At 36.0% G+C, this 21,702-nt stretch overlaps 1 protein-coding gene across 2 annotated transcripts in view; it reads left to right on the top strand.

Moving 5' to 3' along the window:
* Positions 1–21,702, top strand: part of ahi1 (Abelson helper integration site 1) — a 191,103-nt gene that overhangs the window by 117,667 nt on the left and 51,734 nt on the right. For both annotated transcript variants that reach the window (XM_059982486.1, XM_059982485.1), the window contains exon 22: positions 19,274–19,332. In XM_059982486.1, coding sequence (XP_059838469.1) covers positions 19,274–19,332 — 59 coding nt within the window. The remainder of the gene's footprint in view (positions 1–19,273; positions 19,333–21,702) is intronic.

Below are 21,702 nucleotides of genomic sequence, written 5' to 3'. Positions count from 1 at the left end.
TACAAATAAAATGATCAATGCTTTATATTAATTAGATAAATTGGCTCCTCCTATGGAAACCCCACACAAATTTGGTATCTGTAGTCTTAGTTTATCAAAACTAGATAGATAATTTCCAGTGAGCAAATCCAATTTTCAGTTTATGCAGTGTAATCAAAAGAATGACATTGCACAAAATAATGCTTTCCTTTACTGCCCATATTTGAAAAGGTTATTACTTCATAATATCATTATGACTATGCTGTTGTAAGAATTGACTTGGCTATAAGTGAAAACAAGCTACTGAGACATGCAAAACTTGCCACATTATAGCGTATGATGGTGTTTCCCAGAACAAAGCCACGTGTACACCCAGTGACCACTTTATTAGGTAGACCTGTACATCTGCTCGTGCATCCCAGTGAATAAAAGCATGCAGATATTGTCAAAAGGTTCAATTGTTGTTTGGAACGAGCATCAGAATGGAGAGAAGTGTGATCTAAGTGACTTTGACCATGGAATGATAGCTGGTGACGTATATGGTGGTTTGAGTATCTTAGAAACTGATTATCTCCTGGGATTTTCACACACAGCAGTCTCTTGAGTTTACAAGAGAATGAAGTGAAAAGCAAATAAAAAATCCAGTGAACAGTAGTTCTGTAGGCAAAAATGCCTTGTTAATGAGAGAGGTCAGAGGAAAATGGCCAGATGGGATTTGAGCTAACAGGAAGGTGACAGTAACTGAATAACAACCATAACATGTCAAACCTTGAAGTGGATGGACTACAACAGAAGACCATGAGCATAGACTCAGTGGCTATTTTATTAAGTATGGGAGGTACCTAATAATGTGACCACCGAGTCACACTTGCCAAGATCAGGCAAAAGAACAATTTATCAAGGTTCTGTCTTTCTTCCTTGAGGTTATGCCTCCTGCATTGGATTTCATCTATACCAGAGGTTGCCAATCTTTTTTATGCTATGGACCCCTACCATTAACTGAGGAGTCTGTAGATGCCGGGTTTGGGAACCCCTTATCTATACTAATGTTTAACCATTCATCTTCTACATACCATGAATCTGAAAAATTTAACTTTTATGCCCTTTATTGCATATGATGTAATACAGATTCTGCAATTGTCAAGAACAAAGTGAAGGTAAGATCTGAGGTTAACAGTAAATGAATAGATAACAAGGGTTGATCCTATTGGTATTGCAATTTCAGTGGCAGCTGGTTAGAATAGGGTGGACCAGGAGGACTTTTATATCTCAGCACTGCTCTGGTTTATGGTGATGGGAAGTAGAATTAAAATGGGTGGCCGCTGGGAAAGCCAGCCTTTTGTGGCAAATGGAGCAAAGGTGCTCAACAAAATGGTCCCGCAAGCACTGTTGGGTCTGACTGGGAGCACTCCAACAGACTTGCAAGTGACTTGACACTTCATCCCTCCACCTCATCCACCTCCCTTTCCCCTCACCTAGTTCCAACTATCACTTTACCAGCTTGTACTACTTCCCCTCCTCCCACCCTCTCATTCTAGCTTTTTTCCCCTTCCTTCCCAGTCCTGCTGAAGGATCTCAGCCAGAAATGTCGACTGTGGAAGAAATTCTGCCTCATCCACATCTGGAATTCTCTACCCAGGATGAAGATTCTCATACTCTCTTACATTTCAGAATACAAATCCACCCTTGAAAGGAATGAGACGATCTTTCTCATGCATATTTTATTTTATTGGATTGATCCCCTTGCATCTGATTTAAGAAATACCTAAAAAAATTATTGTTGGTTGGTCCATAACTATTATTTCATATGTACCCTTTTCTAAATTTGTATTTTCGTGTTGTAGTCTTTTGCAAAAAAATTGGACAAATGTGTTTTGTAGTGAACCATGACATTGAACAGTTAACGTATGACACATTCTGCAAATGCAAAACGTGAGAGAAATCATTAAATTAAATTATTTATAATAATTTAGAAATACCAATTTAAAGAAAATAAATAATTTTATTTAATAGCTGATAACAGAAAATCAGTGGGTATTACAAAATGATCTTCCAAAATCAAGAGACACACAAAACATGCTCAAGGATATGGACAAGGTGGAAATGCAAGGAAATGGCAGATGGAGTTTAAACTGGATGTTGGCTGTTGCATTTTGAAAGGTCAAATTTATAAGGTAAGTATTCAGTATATGGTAGGACCCTTTAGTAATGATGTATAGAGGGATCTTGGGGTACAAGTCCTGACAGTGACAACATAAGTGGGAAAGAAGGCATACAGAATACTTGCCTTCTTTAGTCTGGTATTGAATATGTGTTGGGAAGTCATGTTGCAGCTGCATCAAGCATCTGCAATATTGTGTTCTCTTCTGGTCTGTTCATTACAGGAAGGGTTTAGAGGCTTGCCAAGGGGTGCATAAGAGATTTGCCAGGATGTTGTGTGAATGAGGGAGTGCAAGCTATAAGAGTTTAAGTGGTAGAATTTTATACAAAGGATGGAAATTTGGGAAGAATAAATGAATTTGTGTAGTGTTAGTATAAATGTGTGTTTGATAGTTAGTACAGACTCAGTGGGCTGAAAAGCCCTGTCCAGCCACTATGTCTTTATTAATTAGCATCTTCAGAATGCCATTAAATGAGAGATTATAGAATATTTATCATCAGTGGTTTCAAAGGTACATTTAATGTCAGAGAATGTCTGCAATATACATCCTGAAATACTACTACTTTGCAACCATCCACAAAAACAGAGAAGTCCCGCAAAGAATGAATGACAGTTCATTAGAACCTCAGAGCCTACCCGGCTCCCCCCTCCCACGAGCATGCAGCAGCAAAGCAACGATCCCACCCTCCCCCACCAGCAACAGAAAAGCATCTGCATTTGCCACAGTGCTCAAGCGTGCAACAAAGCATCAATACAAACACATACTTGCAGTGCTCCAAAGGCTACTCATTCACCCAGTATTGGACATACCACAGGTTCTTTCTCTCCCTGATAAGGGAAAAAGAGGTGTCCCAGTTTCACAGTGAGAGGGGAGACGTAACAAACAATTCTCTGCTTCAGAATGTTAAAAGTCCGTTGCGTCGCCTTTTCCAAACTCTGTGCCCAAAGAACTCGGGTCCCTGGGCACACAGCCAGCAGCCAGCTTGCTACTTTTGATCTTCTGTCTTCCACAACACAATAAATTCCTGCAGAGGCACTGACCTACAGTCCGCTCGCCTCTAGAAATCCTGGAACCCTGAAGTCAAGCTAATCTCCTAGGCCGCATCCTTGGCATATCAAATAAAGGCCAGTCATGAAACCCCAAGACTAGGTCCCATTCCCACAAAGAACCAAAGTCAGCATGTAACTCCAGGTCAGGGTCTTCAAAAGAACCCTGAAATGGAATAATAGAGATATTAAAGATAGAAATAGAGCTGTTTCCAAAGATGCAAGCAAAGGAGTCGCCGTTAGGTGCCATTGTCTCACATCAATTTTAATGTTAAATATGCCAGTTTTTTTTTTGCCCCTTCTCGGACTTTCAATTAACTAATGTTCCAGGCCCTCATTGTTTTGGATTCTTTTAAATATTTATTAATTTAAAGTTGTTTGATTACTTTGTCCATCTTACTTATTGAAATTCCTCTATTTATAGCAATGGTATCTTTAAATCAATAGGAATGGGCTGAATGGGGATGATTTGAAGAATGGTCCGAGTAGGAAGTCAGACTGCAACCTTAATTTCACAAAAACTTCAAATTGAACTCCTGGGCACCACACCATTGCTAGAAGTCTCCCTGCTTTTCAAGAAAAGCAGCAAGGAGAAGCCTGGTCATAATAGTCCATTAGCTGAGCTTCAGTGGTAGGGAAGTTACTGGAAAAAATTGAGGGAGGAGAAGGATAATGTCTAATCAATGACAGCCAATATGGTTTTGTCAGGGGCAAATACTGTCTCACCAGTATGATTAAATTCTTTGAAGAGGTAACAAACTATCAATGAGGGAAGACAGTAGATGTAATTTACATGGACTTTAGTACTGTAAGGTCTTTGTCAAGGTCCCCCACATGGGAGACTGGATTAAAAAGATTGAAGACCATGGGGACCAGGGTAGGTTGACAAACTGGATCCAAACGTGGCTTGACAGCAGGAGATGGAGTTATTTTGTTTTTCCTGACTGAATGCTTGTAGCTAGTAGTGTTCCACAAGGATCAGTACTCAAACCCATGCTGTTTGATATATATTTGAATGACTTGGATGTGAATGTGGGAGGCGTGATCAGTAAGTTTGCAGACGACGAAGATTAGCAAAGTTGATAATAATGTAGAAGGTAATCTGAGGGTACAGAGAGATGTGGGGATGAAATTGATTGAAAAAATGACAAGTGGCGTTTAATCCAGACAAATGTGAGGTGATGGGGTAGCCCTGCAGTACTCAGTATTCTTGGAGTAGAAAAAAGCACCTTTGGTTGGCTCTGAGAGGCTGCGGAGTTTGCTCGTGTAGCCATCTTACCAGAAGTCTATTGGCCAGACTTGAGTTCTTATTGCCTTGCTGAATGCTTCTTCCACATAGTGAAGAGTTGTGAGTCAAGTATTCCGGTGAAGTTATGTTTTGTAAGGAAAGTTTGAGAATATCCTTGAATAATTATTTGGTGGTTTAGTGATCTCTTGCTATGTCAAAGTTTGTTTTGGAATGCAGGTTATTTTAGAATGCCACAACCAAAAAATGAAATCTGGCATTGCCTATCAACCCTTACCAATTTTTTTTTTATCCATCCACCATAGAAAGCTTACAACCTGGATGCATAACAGCTTGTAATGACAACTGCTCTACCTGTAACCACGTGAAACTGTAGAGAGTTGTAGATGGAACTCAGTACATCATAGAAGCTAGCATTCCCTCCATGGACTCTGTCTATACTTTTCAATGCATTAATAAAGCAGCCAGCATGATCAAGTACACCATCCACCCTGATCATTCTCCCTTTTCCCCTCTTACATTTGGTAAAAGATACAGAAGCCTGAAAGCACATGCAACAAAGTTCAAGGACAGCCTGCGTTGTAAGTCTGTTGAATGGTTCTGTACTGCAATAATATGTTCTCTTGACCTTGTCAGCACTTTCTCTGAAGCTGTTACACTTCATTCTGCATTCTGTTAGTGTATTACCTTGTTCTACTACTATCACAGGTAGCATCCTGGTGAATTTATTGAATCTGTAAAACTCAAATTCAAGCTTTGATTTTATCTACCTTAAAGAATTATACTTGCTGCATTAAAATAAATTTAATTTAAATTTCATTTCCTTCATGAGAGGAGCACATCCCTTTACTTATGAAGATTGTAATGGAATTTCACTTATTCCTTAGCTGAGCTCCAATTACAAAGTCCATTTCCTTTGAATACTTTTCATCAGTATTTGCATTTATAACGTCTCCTACTGGTTCCATGCATTGAATTCCTTTTTGTCGACAATGACCCCTACTCTTTTCCTGGTTATTCTTTTGTCCTTAATATTCTTTAGGAAATCCTGTCAGATTTAACTTAATCCTGTCAGCCATTGATATTTCTTGAGCATTTTTTAAGCATCACTCTACAGTTCTCCAGTGCTGTGCAAAAGACTTGGGCATCCTAGATTTTCTATATAAATTTTTATTCTAGATGTTTATTTTTGTCTTCTGCATCACTGTGTCAGTAGAATAAAGCAAATTTTAAGTTTCCAAATAATTTAAATGTTACCTAGAATGTTTTTGTATTTTGTTAAAGAAAGTAACATATTAAGTAATAGACCACCTTTCAAATAAAAACAATTACTTTGTAGGTATATAGCCCAGTGCATGATTAAACAAAGATACAAACAGGTGCTAATGATCAGTAACATAATGAGTTAAATGAATTGAACTGATTAACTGAGACAGAAATGAGTGTAGAAGAAATCAAACTGGCCAAAGGACAATAAAACTAAAAGATGAGGGTGTGGAAGATGTGACAGTTTAATCTTCAAATGATCAATTCCTACACCATGGCAAGAGTGAACATAGCAATAAGACACAAGGTGGTCATCCTGCATCAGCAAGGTCTACTCCCAGCAGAAATTTTGTGGCAGACAGAAGTTTCAAGATGTGCTGTCCAAGCTCTTCTGAAGAAGCACAAAGAAACTGGCAAGATGGAGGACCAGAAAGGCAGTGGTTGGCCACTGACACTTGAGTGCAGCAGACCAGAGATAGATCAAACTGACATCCCTTCTAAATTAGGAAAAAGTCCAGCACTGCTATTAGTTTTGAACTCTCAGAAACTACTGGAACCCAAGTATACCCCTCTGCAAACCGGAGAGTTGCTGCTAAAAAGACATTCCTCCGAAGTGGAAGCAAGGCCAAGAGACTCACCTATACAAAAAAACACAAGGACTGGAGTGCTGAACAATGGCAACTCTGGACTGACGAGTCAATATTAGAAATTTTTGGCTCAAGCAGAAGGGAGTTCATCCATAGAAGAGCTGGGGAGAGCTACATGGATGAGTGAAGCACAGTGGAGGTTCCCTGCAGGTTTGGGACTGCATTTCTGCACATGGAGTAGGTGATGTAGTCAGAATTAATGGAATCCTAAATGCTAAGAAGTACAAGCAGACTCTCATCCATCATTCAATGCCATCAGGGATGTGTGTGATCGATCCCAACTTCATTCTGCAGCAGGACAATGACTCCAAACACACGGCAAGGTCATACAGAACTTTCTTCAACAAAAAGAAGAACAAAGAATTCTGCAGCAGATGGTATGGCCTCCACAGGGCCCTAATCTCAACAATAGGGTCTTTTAAGAGACTCTTAGATAGGTACATGGAGCTTAGAAAAATAGAGGGCTTTGTGGTAGGGAAATTCTAGGCAACTTTTAGAGTAGGCTACATGGTTGGCACACCTTTGTGCGCCAAAGGGCCTGTAATGTACTGTTGATTTTCTATGTTCTACCATTGAAGCTGTCCTGATTACCTAGAGAGCCAGAAGCAAACAAGACAGTAAAAGTCTGCAGAAGAGCTGTGGCAAGTTCTCTAAGATATTTGGAGCAACCTACCAGTCAATCTTCTGATAAAACTGCATTCACAGTAAATACAAAAAACACAATAGAGTCAATGATAGACGCCAACCCCCCCCCCCCCCCCCAAATAGGACGGACAACAGCTAATGTACAAAAGACAAAAATACTGCAAATAAAAAGCAAGACAAAGAAAACAGTAATAAGTAAACAATAAATATCAAGATAATGAGTTGTAGAATCCTTGAAAGTGAGTCCATAGGTTGTGGGAACTGGTCAGTGATGGGGCGAGTGAAATTCTTTGCACCCTATGCAAGAAAACAGTTTGAAATTGTGATACCTAGAATCTGTTAAGTTGTTTCGTAGCATCTGGCCTGTGACCTTATGAAGATTTAGAATGACTCCATAATTTTTCCTCTGTTTTTTATGACTATCAACTTGACACAGTTCACAGTTCCTCAAGTCCATTGAGGATCTCTCCTAAAACCTTTCAGAATCTAAAGAAAAGTATTATATCACTTGTCCTGAATCATTTGAGAAATTAAGTAGTCCCCAATGTCAGACAGCATAATGCAAAAGTTAACCAAGAAATGTCACCTTTTGGTCAAAAATATATATTGTAAGCCCAGGCTTCAGCATATTTGAAAGCAAATCCTAAACATAAGTTGAAGACAACTTGTACTCATCCAGAAAGAGTCTTTTGTCTGGAATTATATGTAAATTATACTTGGCCTCAGTTTAACCTGGTTTGCAGCTGCAAATATCTGGTATTGAGAATTCTGAAACGACTGATTTTTTTTATTTTAAAGAAAACAAAGCCACTGAGGAAGGAATGGCATAATTAATAATTCATTTGAATGCATATGAATCACTTTATTTAAAATTAAACCTGGTACTCATGACTCACATTCCATTGTGCATTGACAATATAAAATATTTCAAAATGTCACACGATTTCCACTTTTTTGAAATTTACTGTGAATATCTAAATTGCTATAAGATAAAAAGTGTGTCACTGAAATCTTCGCAGCAGACAGTTTGCTTGCTTGATGCAAGATTCAGTCAAGAGAATAATTTGTATCTCTCAAATGTAATAATTAGGTTTTAATGCAATCTTTTCAATTTCAATGTGCATGGAAATTTTGTACAGTAACCTGATGATATAGTGGACTACATCTCACTGAATTATGTGGCCTAGACTTCTGTACATGGCGTCATGTCAGTCACTTTGCTTTGTCTCAAGGTTTCAATAGGGATCTATTTATTCAATAGATTCAATTGATTCAGTACATCTAAAGATGAAGTGGCAAAGTTGAAGTTAAATTTTCAGTTATTTTGGTTCAATTTAATGGATTTAATTCTTTTAGTGGTTTTAACTTTATATAAATTATATTACCCCGATAACTTTTATATATCTCTGAATGTTAGAAACTTTTAAAAATGCTTAAAATCATCCCTTACCTTCAAAGTTAGGAAAGATTAGCCCTAGCTTTATCAGGTCTGTAAATTGGACCATGTGTATTAGGATGGAGCCTTTGCACATCCGCATCTTTAGCCTAATTATATCACAGACTCTGATCCACCCAAGCACTGACAGGTGTGGGTGACAAATGCAGAGAGCAGTCCCAGTCTGTTTTTCAAGCTTTCCAAAGAATTTGTATTAAAAATATATATAGAGACCAAAAACATACACTCATATTCATATGCTCCTAAACTAAACATTCTCAATACCAGTTTTTTTTTTGAGACCTCAGGGTTAGCAGAGTATCTTCCCTTGCCCCAGGAGTTTCAGGCAGGTATTTTAAGTTATTATTTTTGAAAATGCATTTTCTTTACAAGTAATTTGTATATACCATGTACACGCATATTTCTCTTCATTGACAATTTTGATAAATTAATTACCAACTATTAAAACAAATTGCTTTTAAACTGAGGAGCCCTAATTACACTGCATTCATTGCAATCCAAAAAGGATTTTTTTTTTAAAAGCAATTTTATGATTGTCGTGGTATACTTTCAATGGGTTGGGCTAGTGGATTTATGAGAAGTTCTCATAATATTTGACTTCCGCTGTGGTTTGTCATTGAGTTAATAACAATACTGTGATTTTTGTTGTACCAGACCAACCTCATTCCCATAACTGCTGATGTCTGTCTAAATAACCTTTATTTGTAGATTGAGGAATAGTGGAAGGATTTGTTGTTACTCAAATGCTACCAGATATTGAAACAATAAAAATGTCAATGCATAGAACATTGTGGCACTGAAACAGCATGTGTTACGTGCAGAACTTCAAATCATTGCAAATCAATCTGCCCTACTTCTTCGTGCATGGCATGATTATTTATTATTCCATTTACTCACTGTACTTCGAACTAGTTGGTGATGGAGCTGTACTCATAATCGAAAGGTTCTGATCTCTATTGTAAAATGTATTTATTATTTTTTAAATAAATATGGGAAAAATAAATATACAGACTAATAGCAATTTTATGAACTTAGGGCACTCCTTGGTGCTCTACAGTCTATAACTTTTCAAAACATGATCATCATTGTAATTTTGAAAATATGGCATTATAGCAAGATGAACCACAGAATGTTTACATGATAAATGATTAAATACTGGCCAGAGTATATTAGATAACCCTCCTAAACACTTCACTACTTTGAATTAACGCCATAGGTCCTTCACATCCAACTGGTTTTAAATTGCATTTGAAGAGATGGTACCTCTGACAATGTAGCTGTTCCATAGTACTGAATATGAGTTTTAATCTTTTTTTGGTACAGGATTATATTACTAGAATTCGATACACAATCTTTTGATCTTGGGTCAACAGTACTACCAAAATACCCGACACAGGTTGCTAAGTGTGGTGGGAAAGCAGGAGGGTTTGCTATTGGCAATTAATGTAGACTGTAAATACAATATTTGTAGTAATTAATTTTGTAGAGATATTCATTAATTTGTTTAAGATCTGGCCAATGAATTTCAATGAAGTGAAAAGTAAATTCATCTACTTTGAATCTAAGATAGATGAAACTGAATATTTTCTTAAGAGTTGTGAAGGCACAAAGAGTTTGTTCTGCTCCAAAGGTTAGTCTGCAGGTTTATGTAGTAATCAATGAAGATGAAATAAACAATTGCAAAAATGATGCAAAAACCATTGTGGAAAACATCTGGAGTATTATGTTTTGCTCTGGGCATCAGATTTCAGAAAGTAGCCAGAAAAATGTAAATGAGACTTTCTCAATAGATAACTTGGTTGGCATGAATGAGTTTTGCTGAAAAGCTTATTTTGTACTTTAAAACTCTATGACTCTTTGATCTTAAGATCTGGTATAATTTCTGTAATTGTGTGCTTCTTGTCTACTTCTGGTCTTTGCAAGAACAGCTATGACGTTTACAGTCTGTTAACATGGGAAAGGAAAGGCTACAAGAACTTGTGAGAATATGTTGCATAAACTTACCTTTTGTAATCCCTTGAATTTTGATAGCTGGAATGATTTAGTCACATTGTTTAAAATTATAATAAGATCCAATAAGATTGGTGTAAAGGAATCATTTTATAGAAGGGGACTTCAGAACATTACTAAGACATAAATGAGAATCTACTTTTCACACAATGCAAAGCCTAACTGGAATTCAAAAAACTCAGGATGCTGATTCAATTTTTTAAAGAAATTTTTAAAGAAAAATATTGAGAGACTTTGCTTGGGTAAAAATATGAATGGCTAAGGAAGCAAGGGCACTCACTGATGCTGAAGTGCAGGTTGACCAGGAGAAGACTGTCAGCTCGCTTCATGGCATTCATGTTCACAGATCCTTTATGCTATCCTACCATATCTTAAATTTACTGTTGTACCCCAAGTTCTCTAACTGTTTTCTGCTGTGTAAGCTTATAGTATCAGGAAGGGTAATTAGAGTGCCCTCTAGGTACTACAGGTGAGCATTTACCAGCCATAAAGCAGAGTCAGTATTTTTAGTTGTTACAACATGTATCCATTAAACATCAGGTGGCTTTTTTTGGCTTATCACTTTATTACTGATCTCTCATTTGCTCCATTCCCTCCGAAAATTACTCAACTTCATTGAGTCCCTAGAAAGATTCAAAGGTCAAATTTAATGTCAGAGAAATGTATACAATATACATCCTGAAATGCTTTTTCTTCACAAACATCCACGAAAACAGAGAAGTGTCCCAAAGAATGAATGACAGTTAAATATGAGACCCCCCCCCCAAAGTCCCCCTGAAAGGCTGACATTATTTTAAAGCATTGAATATTACTGAAATTTTAAAACAAGACCTACTCTTCATCCAGCTACACTTCTTTAAAATTTTCATTAATCTTAGATGCGTGATTACATCCTACAGAATACTCCCTCCTAAAAGATGGTCATAAAACCTTTTTGTAAATAGGTTTAGACTTACTATTTGGAGAGCCATTGTGGTGCTCAGAATAGAAAGAGCCACAATAACATTGCGTCGTTCTTAATAATTTTATAATAAGGAAGGTAAACTGAATATTTCATTCATTGTGTTTTTGGCATTTTTCATTCATCTTGAAATACCAAATGTTCTATTAACAAAACAAATAACAGTTATATTAAGGAATATAGCTGTAAAAACGTGTTTGAAAATGAAGATTTTCTGGAGGCTTATATCATAAAGAAATAGCAAGTCGAATGATTTACACAGAGTTGCAAAGGCAAATAAATGTTCTGTCATTTGTAAAATAACACCAAAAGAAACAGGGTAGAATTGAGAATTGTGAGATGTGTGCTTTTGGAGTGGGGCTATGATAATAAGGATTTATAACCAGAGAGACTGATCTTGATTTAAATGCAATAGTTGAATAGGATCTAATGAAAAGGAGTGTGACCAATTGTCTTGGTAGTTATGCCAAAGGAAGAATGGAATGGATGATGTGATAGAGAAGGAAATTGACAGTTCATCCCAATAGATGAGATATAGTGATTAATATTCACAGTGACTACAGATAATGAAATCTGGAGCCATCCACAGCCTGCTGGAGGAAGTCAGCAGGTCAAGTAGCAACTTTAGGGATGGGGGGTGGAATTACCAATATTTTGTGTGGAAACCTGCTTCGGGTAACATACCTTGGCTCAACATAGGATTAAGCAACAAGAACGAATGATCAGAGCAAAAATAAGTTCCTGGTTGAACCTGAATAAGATGGTTTGGAGACTGTTCTGTTGCATCTATTTATTTGAGAAACATATTATGAACTTTATAAAGCTATCCTAGTAAATGGAACTCAGTGAGCAAAATTAGAGAAGAATACTAAAAACTCAAGAGGTGGAAATACAGTTTCGTTCACACATTTTCATTCACTTATGTCGTGTTTTTGAATGTACAACTACTGTAAGTGTCTGAATCTCAAGATAAGGGATCAATCATTTAAGATAGAATAAAAGATGAATTTCCTCTCCAGAGGGTCACAAATCTGGAATTTTCTACCCTATAGGGATTTGGTGGCTGGGTTATTTAACATATTCAAAGCTAAGGTGAACTTGGAGCTTTGAGATTTTTTTAATTTAAAATAGTTGGAGGAAATATCAGATATTTTTTGAGGTCAAATATTAAAAATTCACTGTAATCATGGCCTATACCTTCAATTATAACGATTGTTCGTTTTCAGATAAGATTGCCAGGAATACTAACAAAACACAATTATGTCAAAATAATGGATGTGTTTATTAGAACAAACAGGAGAATCCTTGTTCCCAAATAATATTGTAACTTTGGTTTACATTTTCCAGGATGTCCTTAAATATTTTCAGTACTTGTATTTTTGTAAAGGGATTGATCTTGTAATTCATAATGGACTTAAAAATATCTGTCATCCCAAGACAGGTTGTGCTCTGTATTGCGCAGTAAGATAAGGATTCAGCTATTGAGAGCAGGAAGGAAAAAGAATTTAAGGCTAAAGATCAGATTAGCCATAATCTTATTGAAAAACAGAAATAGTTCAGCGAGCCAGATTGCCTACAGTTGACCTTGCTTCTTACACCCTTGACAACACCAGATACTTAATTGCCATGATGTTGATCTCCTTATGGGTTTAATGTTGCTTTGTGCTTAAGGCATCATTTGGAAGTGAATTTGAATAGGTTTTTGATAGGTTTCTGTTTTAATTTGAATTGAGATTCCATTTATGTCCGTTTATTACCTCATTCAGATTTCTTTGAATCGTTTGTGTCCTTGTTGCAGAGAATTTTTCTGAAACAGGTCAGTTGTACTCAAAATGAAAGTAGATTCAGCAATAATTATATCCTGACAAGAAGGAGAAAGATATATAATACAATGTAATTTTACATTGTGGCTGTCTGTTCAATGCAGTATCTATGTTTGGGATTAAATTAGAATATTTTTCTAGCCCATTGTATTTTATAAAATGAATGAATTCTGCAAAATAGGAGACCACTGAAAACACTTGGCAGTTACATGGAAGTCCAGCAGAGGAAATTGCAGACCAAAACTGCAAAGTTATTAGGATATCAGGCTCACATTACAAATTTCTCCTGATAGCACACTATTCACATATGTTTGAAAGTACATTTTTCCTTCACTTTTTGTTTTGACATAATTAAAGTTCTGTTAGCATTTTTGGTTGTTTATACTGCAGTTTCCTGGCAGTCTTATCTGAAAATGAATAATCATTACACTCTGAAAGTGCTAACTCAATGGAGAATGAGTTGAAGGTTACAGGCAGTGGTTGCAGTGAGTTCCAACCAAAGGCGTTTTGCTCTTCCACCACTCTTTCAAAAAGAGCCATCAATGTTCTTAAGCTTTTTGCCAGTTTGAATATGATAATCAATAAATAGTCACTACATAATATTTGTAAATTATACTGTTAGAAGAATTCAACAGTGGTATTTTTTTTAATTTAATGCTTTTAGTCGCAGATGAATGATGAGAAATTTTGAAACTAAATTTCTGCTGAGATGCAAGCAATGACTGGTCATTTTCTGTAGCCTGGGGTGTTTTTGCATTGCAAATTTATGAATGCATGTAAAGAATGTAAAATGATATTGATTGAAATACCAGTGTGTTTCATCCAAATGTACATATGGTAGACATCTCAAACCCGCAATAATGAACATCAAACTAAATGACTAGAACACAAAAGAAAAGATCCTATAAAATTTACAACATAAAAAATAACTTGGATGATCATGTCAGGGCAGGTTAATTTTCAAAATCTCATTCTATTGATAATGTTTTCAGTGTGTCAGCCAATATGTTGAATGGATTTTAATAGGTTTTACAGTTTAGAATGTAATTTAAGCAGGTCAGTTTTATTCTGAGTATTCAGCAGTAACAGCTATAAATTATATATCACTTTTAGGAATGTTAACCATACCTAACTGCTTAACAGAATTTGACCTCACTCCCATACAGGTAGGAAAACAGAGCAGGTGCTGGCCCTTAAATTGCACCCCATCATTTAAAAGGATCATAGTTGATTAACCCTATCCACTTCATCTCCATTATTTCTTGATCCCTATGGCATTAAGAAATATGCTCAGTGGCCACTTTATTTGGTACAGGACTGAAACCAGGTGTGGTCTTCTGCTAATGCTCCACTCACTACAAGGTATGATGTGTTGTGCATTTAGAGGTGTTCCTCTGCACACCACTGTTGTAACGTGTTTATTTGAGTTACTGTCACCTTCCTGACAGCTTGAACCAGTCTGGCCACTCTTCCCTGACCTCGCTCATTAACAACTGAACCCCTTGACCATGTCTGCATGCTTTTATGCATTGAATTGATGCCACATGATTGGTTGATTAGTTATTTGCGGGGCAGATGTACCTAATAAAGTAGCCACTCAGTGTACGTTTACCTTGAAAATATTTCATGATAGACTGTAGCAGAGAAATCCACAGATCCACCACTCTCTCTGTGAAGAAGTTATTTATGATCTGTGTTCTATATGACATCCCAGATCCTGGCCTCTCCAACTACTACCTGTTTTTTCATTTTGGATATTTCTGGTCTCTACTTCCAATGTGGTATTTTCGTAAAAAAATGTTCTATCTGTAACTTTTTTCAGTCTTGATAGTCATTGATTTGAAATATTAACTTTGTTTTTGTCATAGCAAATGGTACCCATTTTACTGATTATTTTCTGTCTTTACTAAAGGGGTCTTTAAATCTTAAATGTAATTGTAATATAGTTTTTGGCTCCCAAAACCTACTTGGGTTGAGAGTGTTTAGCATCAGACACACTTCAGAACAACCTGACCTAATTCACTTGCTCGAATGACCAACAGGAAGTGATATCATTATGTGTAAGCGTGATGCAGAAATGGCTATTCTGCACAAGCACAGTTTGGAATGCCTTGACACATTTCTAGGACAATACCATGTGGCCTAGAAACTAATGTGTTTTCATCCTACTGCTGAAAATAATTATTTTTAATTGCTTTATGCTGAAGAAGGCTGTACCATGTGACCACAATAGTAATCATGTTTTATTCACTTTTTATATAAATTTTGGTAATTAGTGAAACTTGTGCTAAGTCCTTCAGTCATTTGAAACTCATCACAATAATGGAGAGAAAATTAATTTGTTGATACATATGAGAAATATCAGTTAAGTTTAGGAAAAGGTAAACATTTAAAAATTCTTGCATACTGTGTTCTAAGCAGAACTTGCCTTCAATAAAAATGTAAGTGTATGAACTTAAACCAAAGCAAAATAGATTTTAAAATAATCTTAGCTTCTACTTTGCCTACTTGCCCTTCAATTCCCATTGAAATCAGTTCAGTCCCAGTCTACTACAAGAGAGTCGTAGCAGAAGTCCAATGTTTCAGATCAGTCAATATGTGCCAGAACTCTGAATTTCACGGAATTTTTGGTTATTTAAATAGAGGAATACTGACGGTTCCATTTAAAACCACTGACAAAACCCAGCACATTTTAGCCCATTGAATATATGAGCACATTTGCCTATGCTGAAAAAGTTCACTGCACTTGCATTTGCTGGTGGGTACAAATGCCAGGCATTGTTGTCGTGTCATTTTCTGCTTTTATTACATCCACTACTGTTGAATTTTTCACAACATAATCTGAATTGAGCTAATCAACAGAATTTGGTGTGAAATTGCTTTATCAGAGGGACACCAACATTTACCTTGTTTGCATCTACATTTCAAAACCCAATTGTTAGGCAAGAAAATTGAAATATATGTTAGTAGGAGTATATTGTACATTGATGTTATGTTCCCTTAATTTATAAATTCTTAACACCTACCCATCCACCAAATCTTTACAAAGAAACTATTAACATCATTGAATGCATCTAGGATTATCTGTAGTGATGGCTTATTTTAAGGGTAGTTTCTTCTAATTTTCAGCTTTATTACTGTTGGATTTGCATTCCTATTCTGCAAACTGAATAGTCAACTTGGAAGTGTGCTACAAAGTTGTCATCCAATTCAAGAAGCTTGATTACATCACGAACCACAGAAGGTTTCAAAACTTCTCTTAGCTGATGTTGTGCCATAGTTTTGCGGGTCGCTATCTAAGGCAACTATTGTTTAAAATATATATAATCTTCCTTTTTGCCGTTAGGATTTTTTTTAATCTTGTCTCCCCCACTGAAGTTTTGCTGTTTGATATTCATTGGTTAATTGGTATCACATGACCATAATGAGTAGTTTTCTTCCTTATTTTTTTTTAATTAGCAGACTGATTATCTAATTTATCTCATACTTAATTTGGTTTTGATAAGTTGATCAATATTTGACTGTATTGCTTAATAGCTATCTATCCTACTTCTATGATACTTCAGGACAGAAGAAAGAGAGGGAAAATTGATAGTTTGTAATGTACGCTAGAAAATTAAGACAATTTAAAATGTGTTGACAATACCTTTTTGAGAGGAAATCTTCATTTCTCTAAAATGTACAGATTGACATGTTGAATTTCCTTGTTGGAAAAGCTTGTGATATGAGATTAAATAAGTGGTCATAGGCCAGTTGCCAATATACTTCCAGAATCAACATACTTTGTAATTCTGGATGCTATTCCTGTGCCTAATAAAGAAATTAAATTTTAGGTACCAGTCAGAACTTATCGCAGCTTTCCTGAAGTTAACTGCTTGAGAAAAAAAATGAATTCACAACAGCTTTTCAGAAGGTGCTACCTGAGACTATTGTTTTTTTTTGCATATTAGGCACTACTATTGTCAATGGTTCAAATGTCTTAAAATAATTACTCTTCAGAAAAAAATACTTAATATTGTCTGCATTTTCATTAATAGTATTTACTAAGTATGTTTCTGCAATATGTTATAGAAGATGGTAAGTCTAATCTTGCTTTGGTCTGTGGCAGTTTTATTTTTTTTTGTTCTTTAATTTCAATCATTGTACACAGCTGACAAGACAACAAAGTAAATTGCTTTGGAGTCTGTTCCCCTATTGCTTTTAGGTTTGTGACTTAGAAATATGCAAATCTGGAAAATAGAATTTTCATCTAATTTCTTGAACTCATAGCACCCAGTGCCCAACATCCTTACCACACTTCACTTGTGGAGAAACAATTGGCTTCTATTCAATTTTTTCTGACATAGCAGTGAAGGTCAGGAAGTTCAGACATAGTTCTGCATCCTTCTACTCCATGATGGCTGTGAAGGGCCACATTGAAAATGAAATGAGATTGACATAAATAATACCAAGTTAACTGGCCATGGTAGATTTTATTTCTTATTTTATTTTGGAAAAAAATAATCCATGGAGCAATCCGATCACTAACAAGTCAACCCAGTGTTGAATTAATTAAAACATTTGAAAAGATAATTAACAAAGCAGTGAGTTGCTCTGTGGCATTGTCAGTAAATTTCCTTTGCAGTGTCTTTTTATGTATTTAAACAGCAAATACATATTTGGTGTTGAATGAAGGTTGGCTGCACATAATGTCCAACTGTGATTATTTTTCAATGCTACTTGTATCTTTTCATTTTTTTAGAATAGATAGGTGATACTACAAAAGTCTAGGTTTCTTCTGCTCAATAACTAACAAAAGTCTCAAAGCTGAAAATGAGGCTAAATGATATTATAAAGTCTGCAGTTTCATAGTCTGGAATTAAAATTCCGTCTGAGAAACTCTTCTCTATCCCTTCCCCATTTGCATGAATCAAATATATTTGAATATATCTTCCCCATTTGCCTGAAACAATTCCTGTTGGATTAAAAACAAAATGTAAAACATTCAGGTGGCTGCGTTCACTTTGCAATATCTTATCTACTGATCCTTAACTTCTCCAACTCCAATCCTTACCAAAGTCAGAATTAGCTATGTTGGGGAGAAGAGAGAAACTCTATTTGGGGAGGAGAGAAGAAAAGAGATTGCTTTTACTCAGGAAAGGTTGGAGAGAGAATGAAGGAAGGTATGTGCCGTCCTTTTGTTTGCCTTCAACATGCCACATCAGCCAGTGATTGAAGAGTGAGGACTTGACACTTGGTCAACAAAGCAACAGTGCTATCCTAGTGAACCTTACTCACCAATAAGCTACGGTCTAACTCTCAGTTTGGGTTTTGCCTGAACCTCTCAGCTACAGGCCTCATCATGGATGAAAAAATTGACTTGTAGAGGTAAGTTGAAAATAGTTGCTTGAGCAACACCTGAAAAGGTGTGGCATTAAGGAGCCAGCCAAAATTGAAGTCAATAGGCATCAAAAGAAAAACACACCAACGAGTGAAGTCATTCCTCACATAAAGGAAGTTGTGTTTATTGGAATTTATTCATCTTAGTCCAGGATATCACTGCAGAAATTCCTCAGGGTGATGCCCTAATCATCTTTAGCTGCTTCATCAGTAACCTTTGTTCTATCATAATGTGAGAAGTAGGAATGTTGGCTTATGATTGGTTAAAGTCAAATTCCATCATAACTTCTCAATAAATGAGGTAGTTTATTCTTTCGTGCTCTGTCCTTGTGTTAGACTGATTGCTACTTTTCTTCCAGAGATGGAACAACTAAAGAGGCAGAATTATCCTCCTTGACTTCTGCCATTAAAAAATTTACTGGCTGTTATAGATCACCACCACTCAAGCATTGGAACAGGAGAGCATGTTTTCTATACTTGTCCCATCACCATCTCTGATTCCAAGAAGATGCTGTTTTTCTCTTTTTCTATTAAGTTTTGTTGAATTTGAATTATGGGTTATAACTAGCATGCTTTAAGCAGAAAAGATTATGAAATCTGGACATTATCATTTCCATACATATGCTATGATTAATTTGTTTTTCTTTCATTAGGAGGATTCAGTCCTGTGGGGCATCGTTTTATTAGACCACCTTCTGTCAAGCTTGAGATGGTATGACTTCTGAATTCACTTTCAAAATGTGTAACTGAGTAATCTCATTAATTTCAGCATGTTGGCACCCTTTATTTCTTTCATTGGTTTTGTGTCAAATGAATGTTTCATGACCATCACAGATTCAGGATTCATTTACTTGCACTGATTGAAAAGGACATGTGGCTTTCATGTCTGGAATTGTATTTTCTTAAAACATTTGCAGGCTCAATTTTATAAACTTCTTTGATGCCATGTTTTATATTTCCTTTTTGTAGGTAATGTAATTTCTTTTTTAGTTCTGTCAATTTTCTCCGCATTCTTCACTAGCTTCAATCTCAATTCTATCTATAGATGAATGCTTTGCCAAATTTAATTTTTTTTTTATCCTTATCCTCCTTGTTACTTCCCGTTACCCATTTTTGTTTCCTTCCTGCACTTGTTATATTTCCTTCCCAGCTAGTGTTTCATTTTTTCTAATACTTTAAACTGTTCTATGCCTAATTTGTTTCCATATTCCTCTTCCTCTACTCTATTCCTGTGCAGTCATTCACCAGCTTTGCATTTCTGCAGTATGATGTATACTCTAACTGTTGCAACTGCTTCTTTAATCAGTTAAGTGATCTATTTTTCTAATGTTATGTCATAACAGGTTTACACTTTATTTATTCTAACTGCAGAATTAATGGAACAAGACTTGCCATGTAGGATTTTAATTAGTCTAGGCCCTGTAGTTAGAGGCAATCTTCACCGGTGCATAAAGTTCCTAATAGGATTTATGTTCCTGAATGAATGGGGTTATGCACATGTATATATAGTTCCCTACAGCCCTTGCAATAAAGAAGGAAGAGAGATTTATGTGGTTGTGGAGGGTTTTGACAGAGTGAAGCTATTTTATTTATTTAGGTGTTGGTAAAGATAATTTATTAAAGAAAATTGACATTGAGAAATTGAGTGACATTAAAGGGAAGAAATTTGAGATAAGCTTGCATAATAGTGACATTATCAAAGTAAACTGTTTTTCTTGGGAGCTCTGACAAACCATGTAAGAAGATATTAACAGATGAGAAGTAAGTTTTTAAATTTTCATAACAGAAGAGAGGAGTATAAAGAAGTAGGAAGATTAAAAGTTGAGATGATTCTTGGGGCTTAGGCAGCAGATGGCAATGGTGGAGCAATAAGTTTTATAGATGCCAAAATTGAGGGGATGAAGAGATGTTGGAAATTGTAATGCTGGAAAAATTCCACAGGTATGGAAGAATAGGGACAAGTACAAATAAAATGAAGGTTTTAAAAATATGCAGGCAGAAGTGGACTAAGACTATACAAGCTAACAAACATAGACGGAGGGTGTTAAGTATAAAAGGGTCACTCTGCTGTATGCTAGGGGAAAAATCAATGACAGTACTCCTCCATACCTCTTACCAGTGGCCATAGAGCTGTTTCCTACATTACGAAGTGAATTCTGTCCATCTAAAGACAATGGACATGATTATCACCCTGTGACAACCTCAAGAATATAGGGAGTAACACCAAACGTTTTGCAAGACTTTTTTTCACCTTATTGAAGCCTTTGATCCCATCAGCTGGGGGCAACTGTCTTCTCAGATTTTACTGCCTATTCACCTCCATCTTGTTTTTGCATCAGGATAACAATATGACAATAAAAAAGACAGTCTCAATAAAGACCAGAGAATATTGTAGCCTGAAAAAGCTAATTGTATGATGCATCTTGACAATATCCCAAAGAGCTTCACTTTTAGTGAAAGAGTAGGGTTTTTTTTTAAGGTAAAACACAGGTTGACCAAACACAGAACTCCCCGTACTTATAAAAACAGCAATGCAGGTCCTCTGAAGATAAAATTATTGGTTATCTGGGGAAAGGAATAAATATATATACTAAAGATATTATGAACTCCATGGAGCATGTGGGGATCTTCCGATATCCAGGCATTCTTTCTTTCTTTTTTCTCTTTTTTTTCTTTTTCAATAGAGATATGTTAGGGGGGAGGAGGGAAGTGTTGATAATTTTTTTTTCTCTTTCTGTAACCTATTTGAAAATTCAATTAAAAAATTTATTTTAAAAAAAACAGCAATGCACTATTCATTTTACCTGAACAGTCAGAAATGTCTTCCATTTGAACATGTGGTATAAGGGTAGTATTTCCATCAACATGGTATCAATCTAAATTAGGTACTCATATTTTGGAAAGAGACATAAATCAATAAATTATTAGATGAATCCTGGTCTTCATTTATGGTTGCACATTTCTCTTATTCTGAAAATAATAAAAACACCGTGCAGATATAGGAGATCCGAAATAAAATCAGAAAATTTTGGAAACGGGCAGCAGGTCAGTAGATATCTGTGGGAAGAGAAACAATGAAAAT

The sequence above is a fragment of the Hypanus sabinus genome, chromosome 10 (genome assembly GCF_030144855.1).
Source record: "Hypanus sabinus isolate sHypSab1 chromosome 10, sHypSab1.hap1, whole genome shotgun sequence".
Taxonomy (NCBI): Eukaryota; Metazoa; Chordata; class Chondrichthyes; order Myliobatiformes; family Dasyatidae; genus Hypanus; species Hypanus sabinus.
This window is presented reverse-complemented; position numbering and strand designations above follow the sequence as displayed.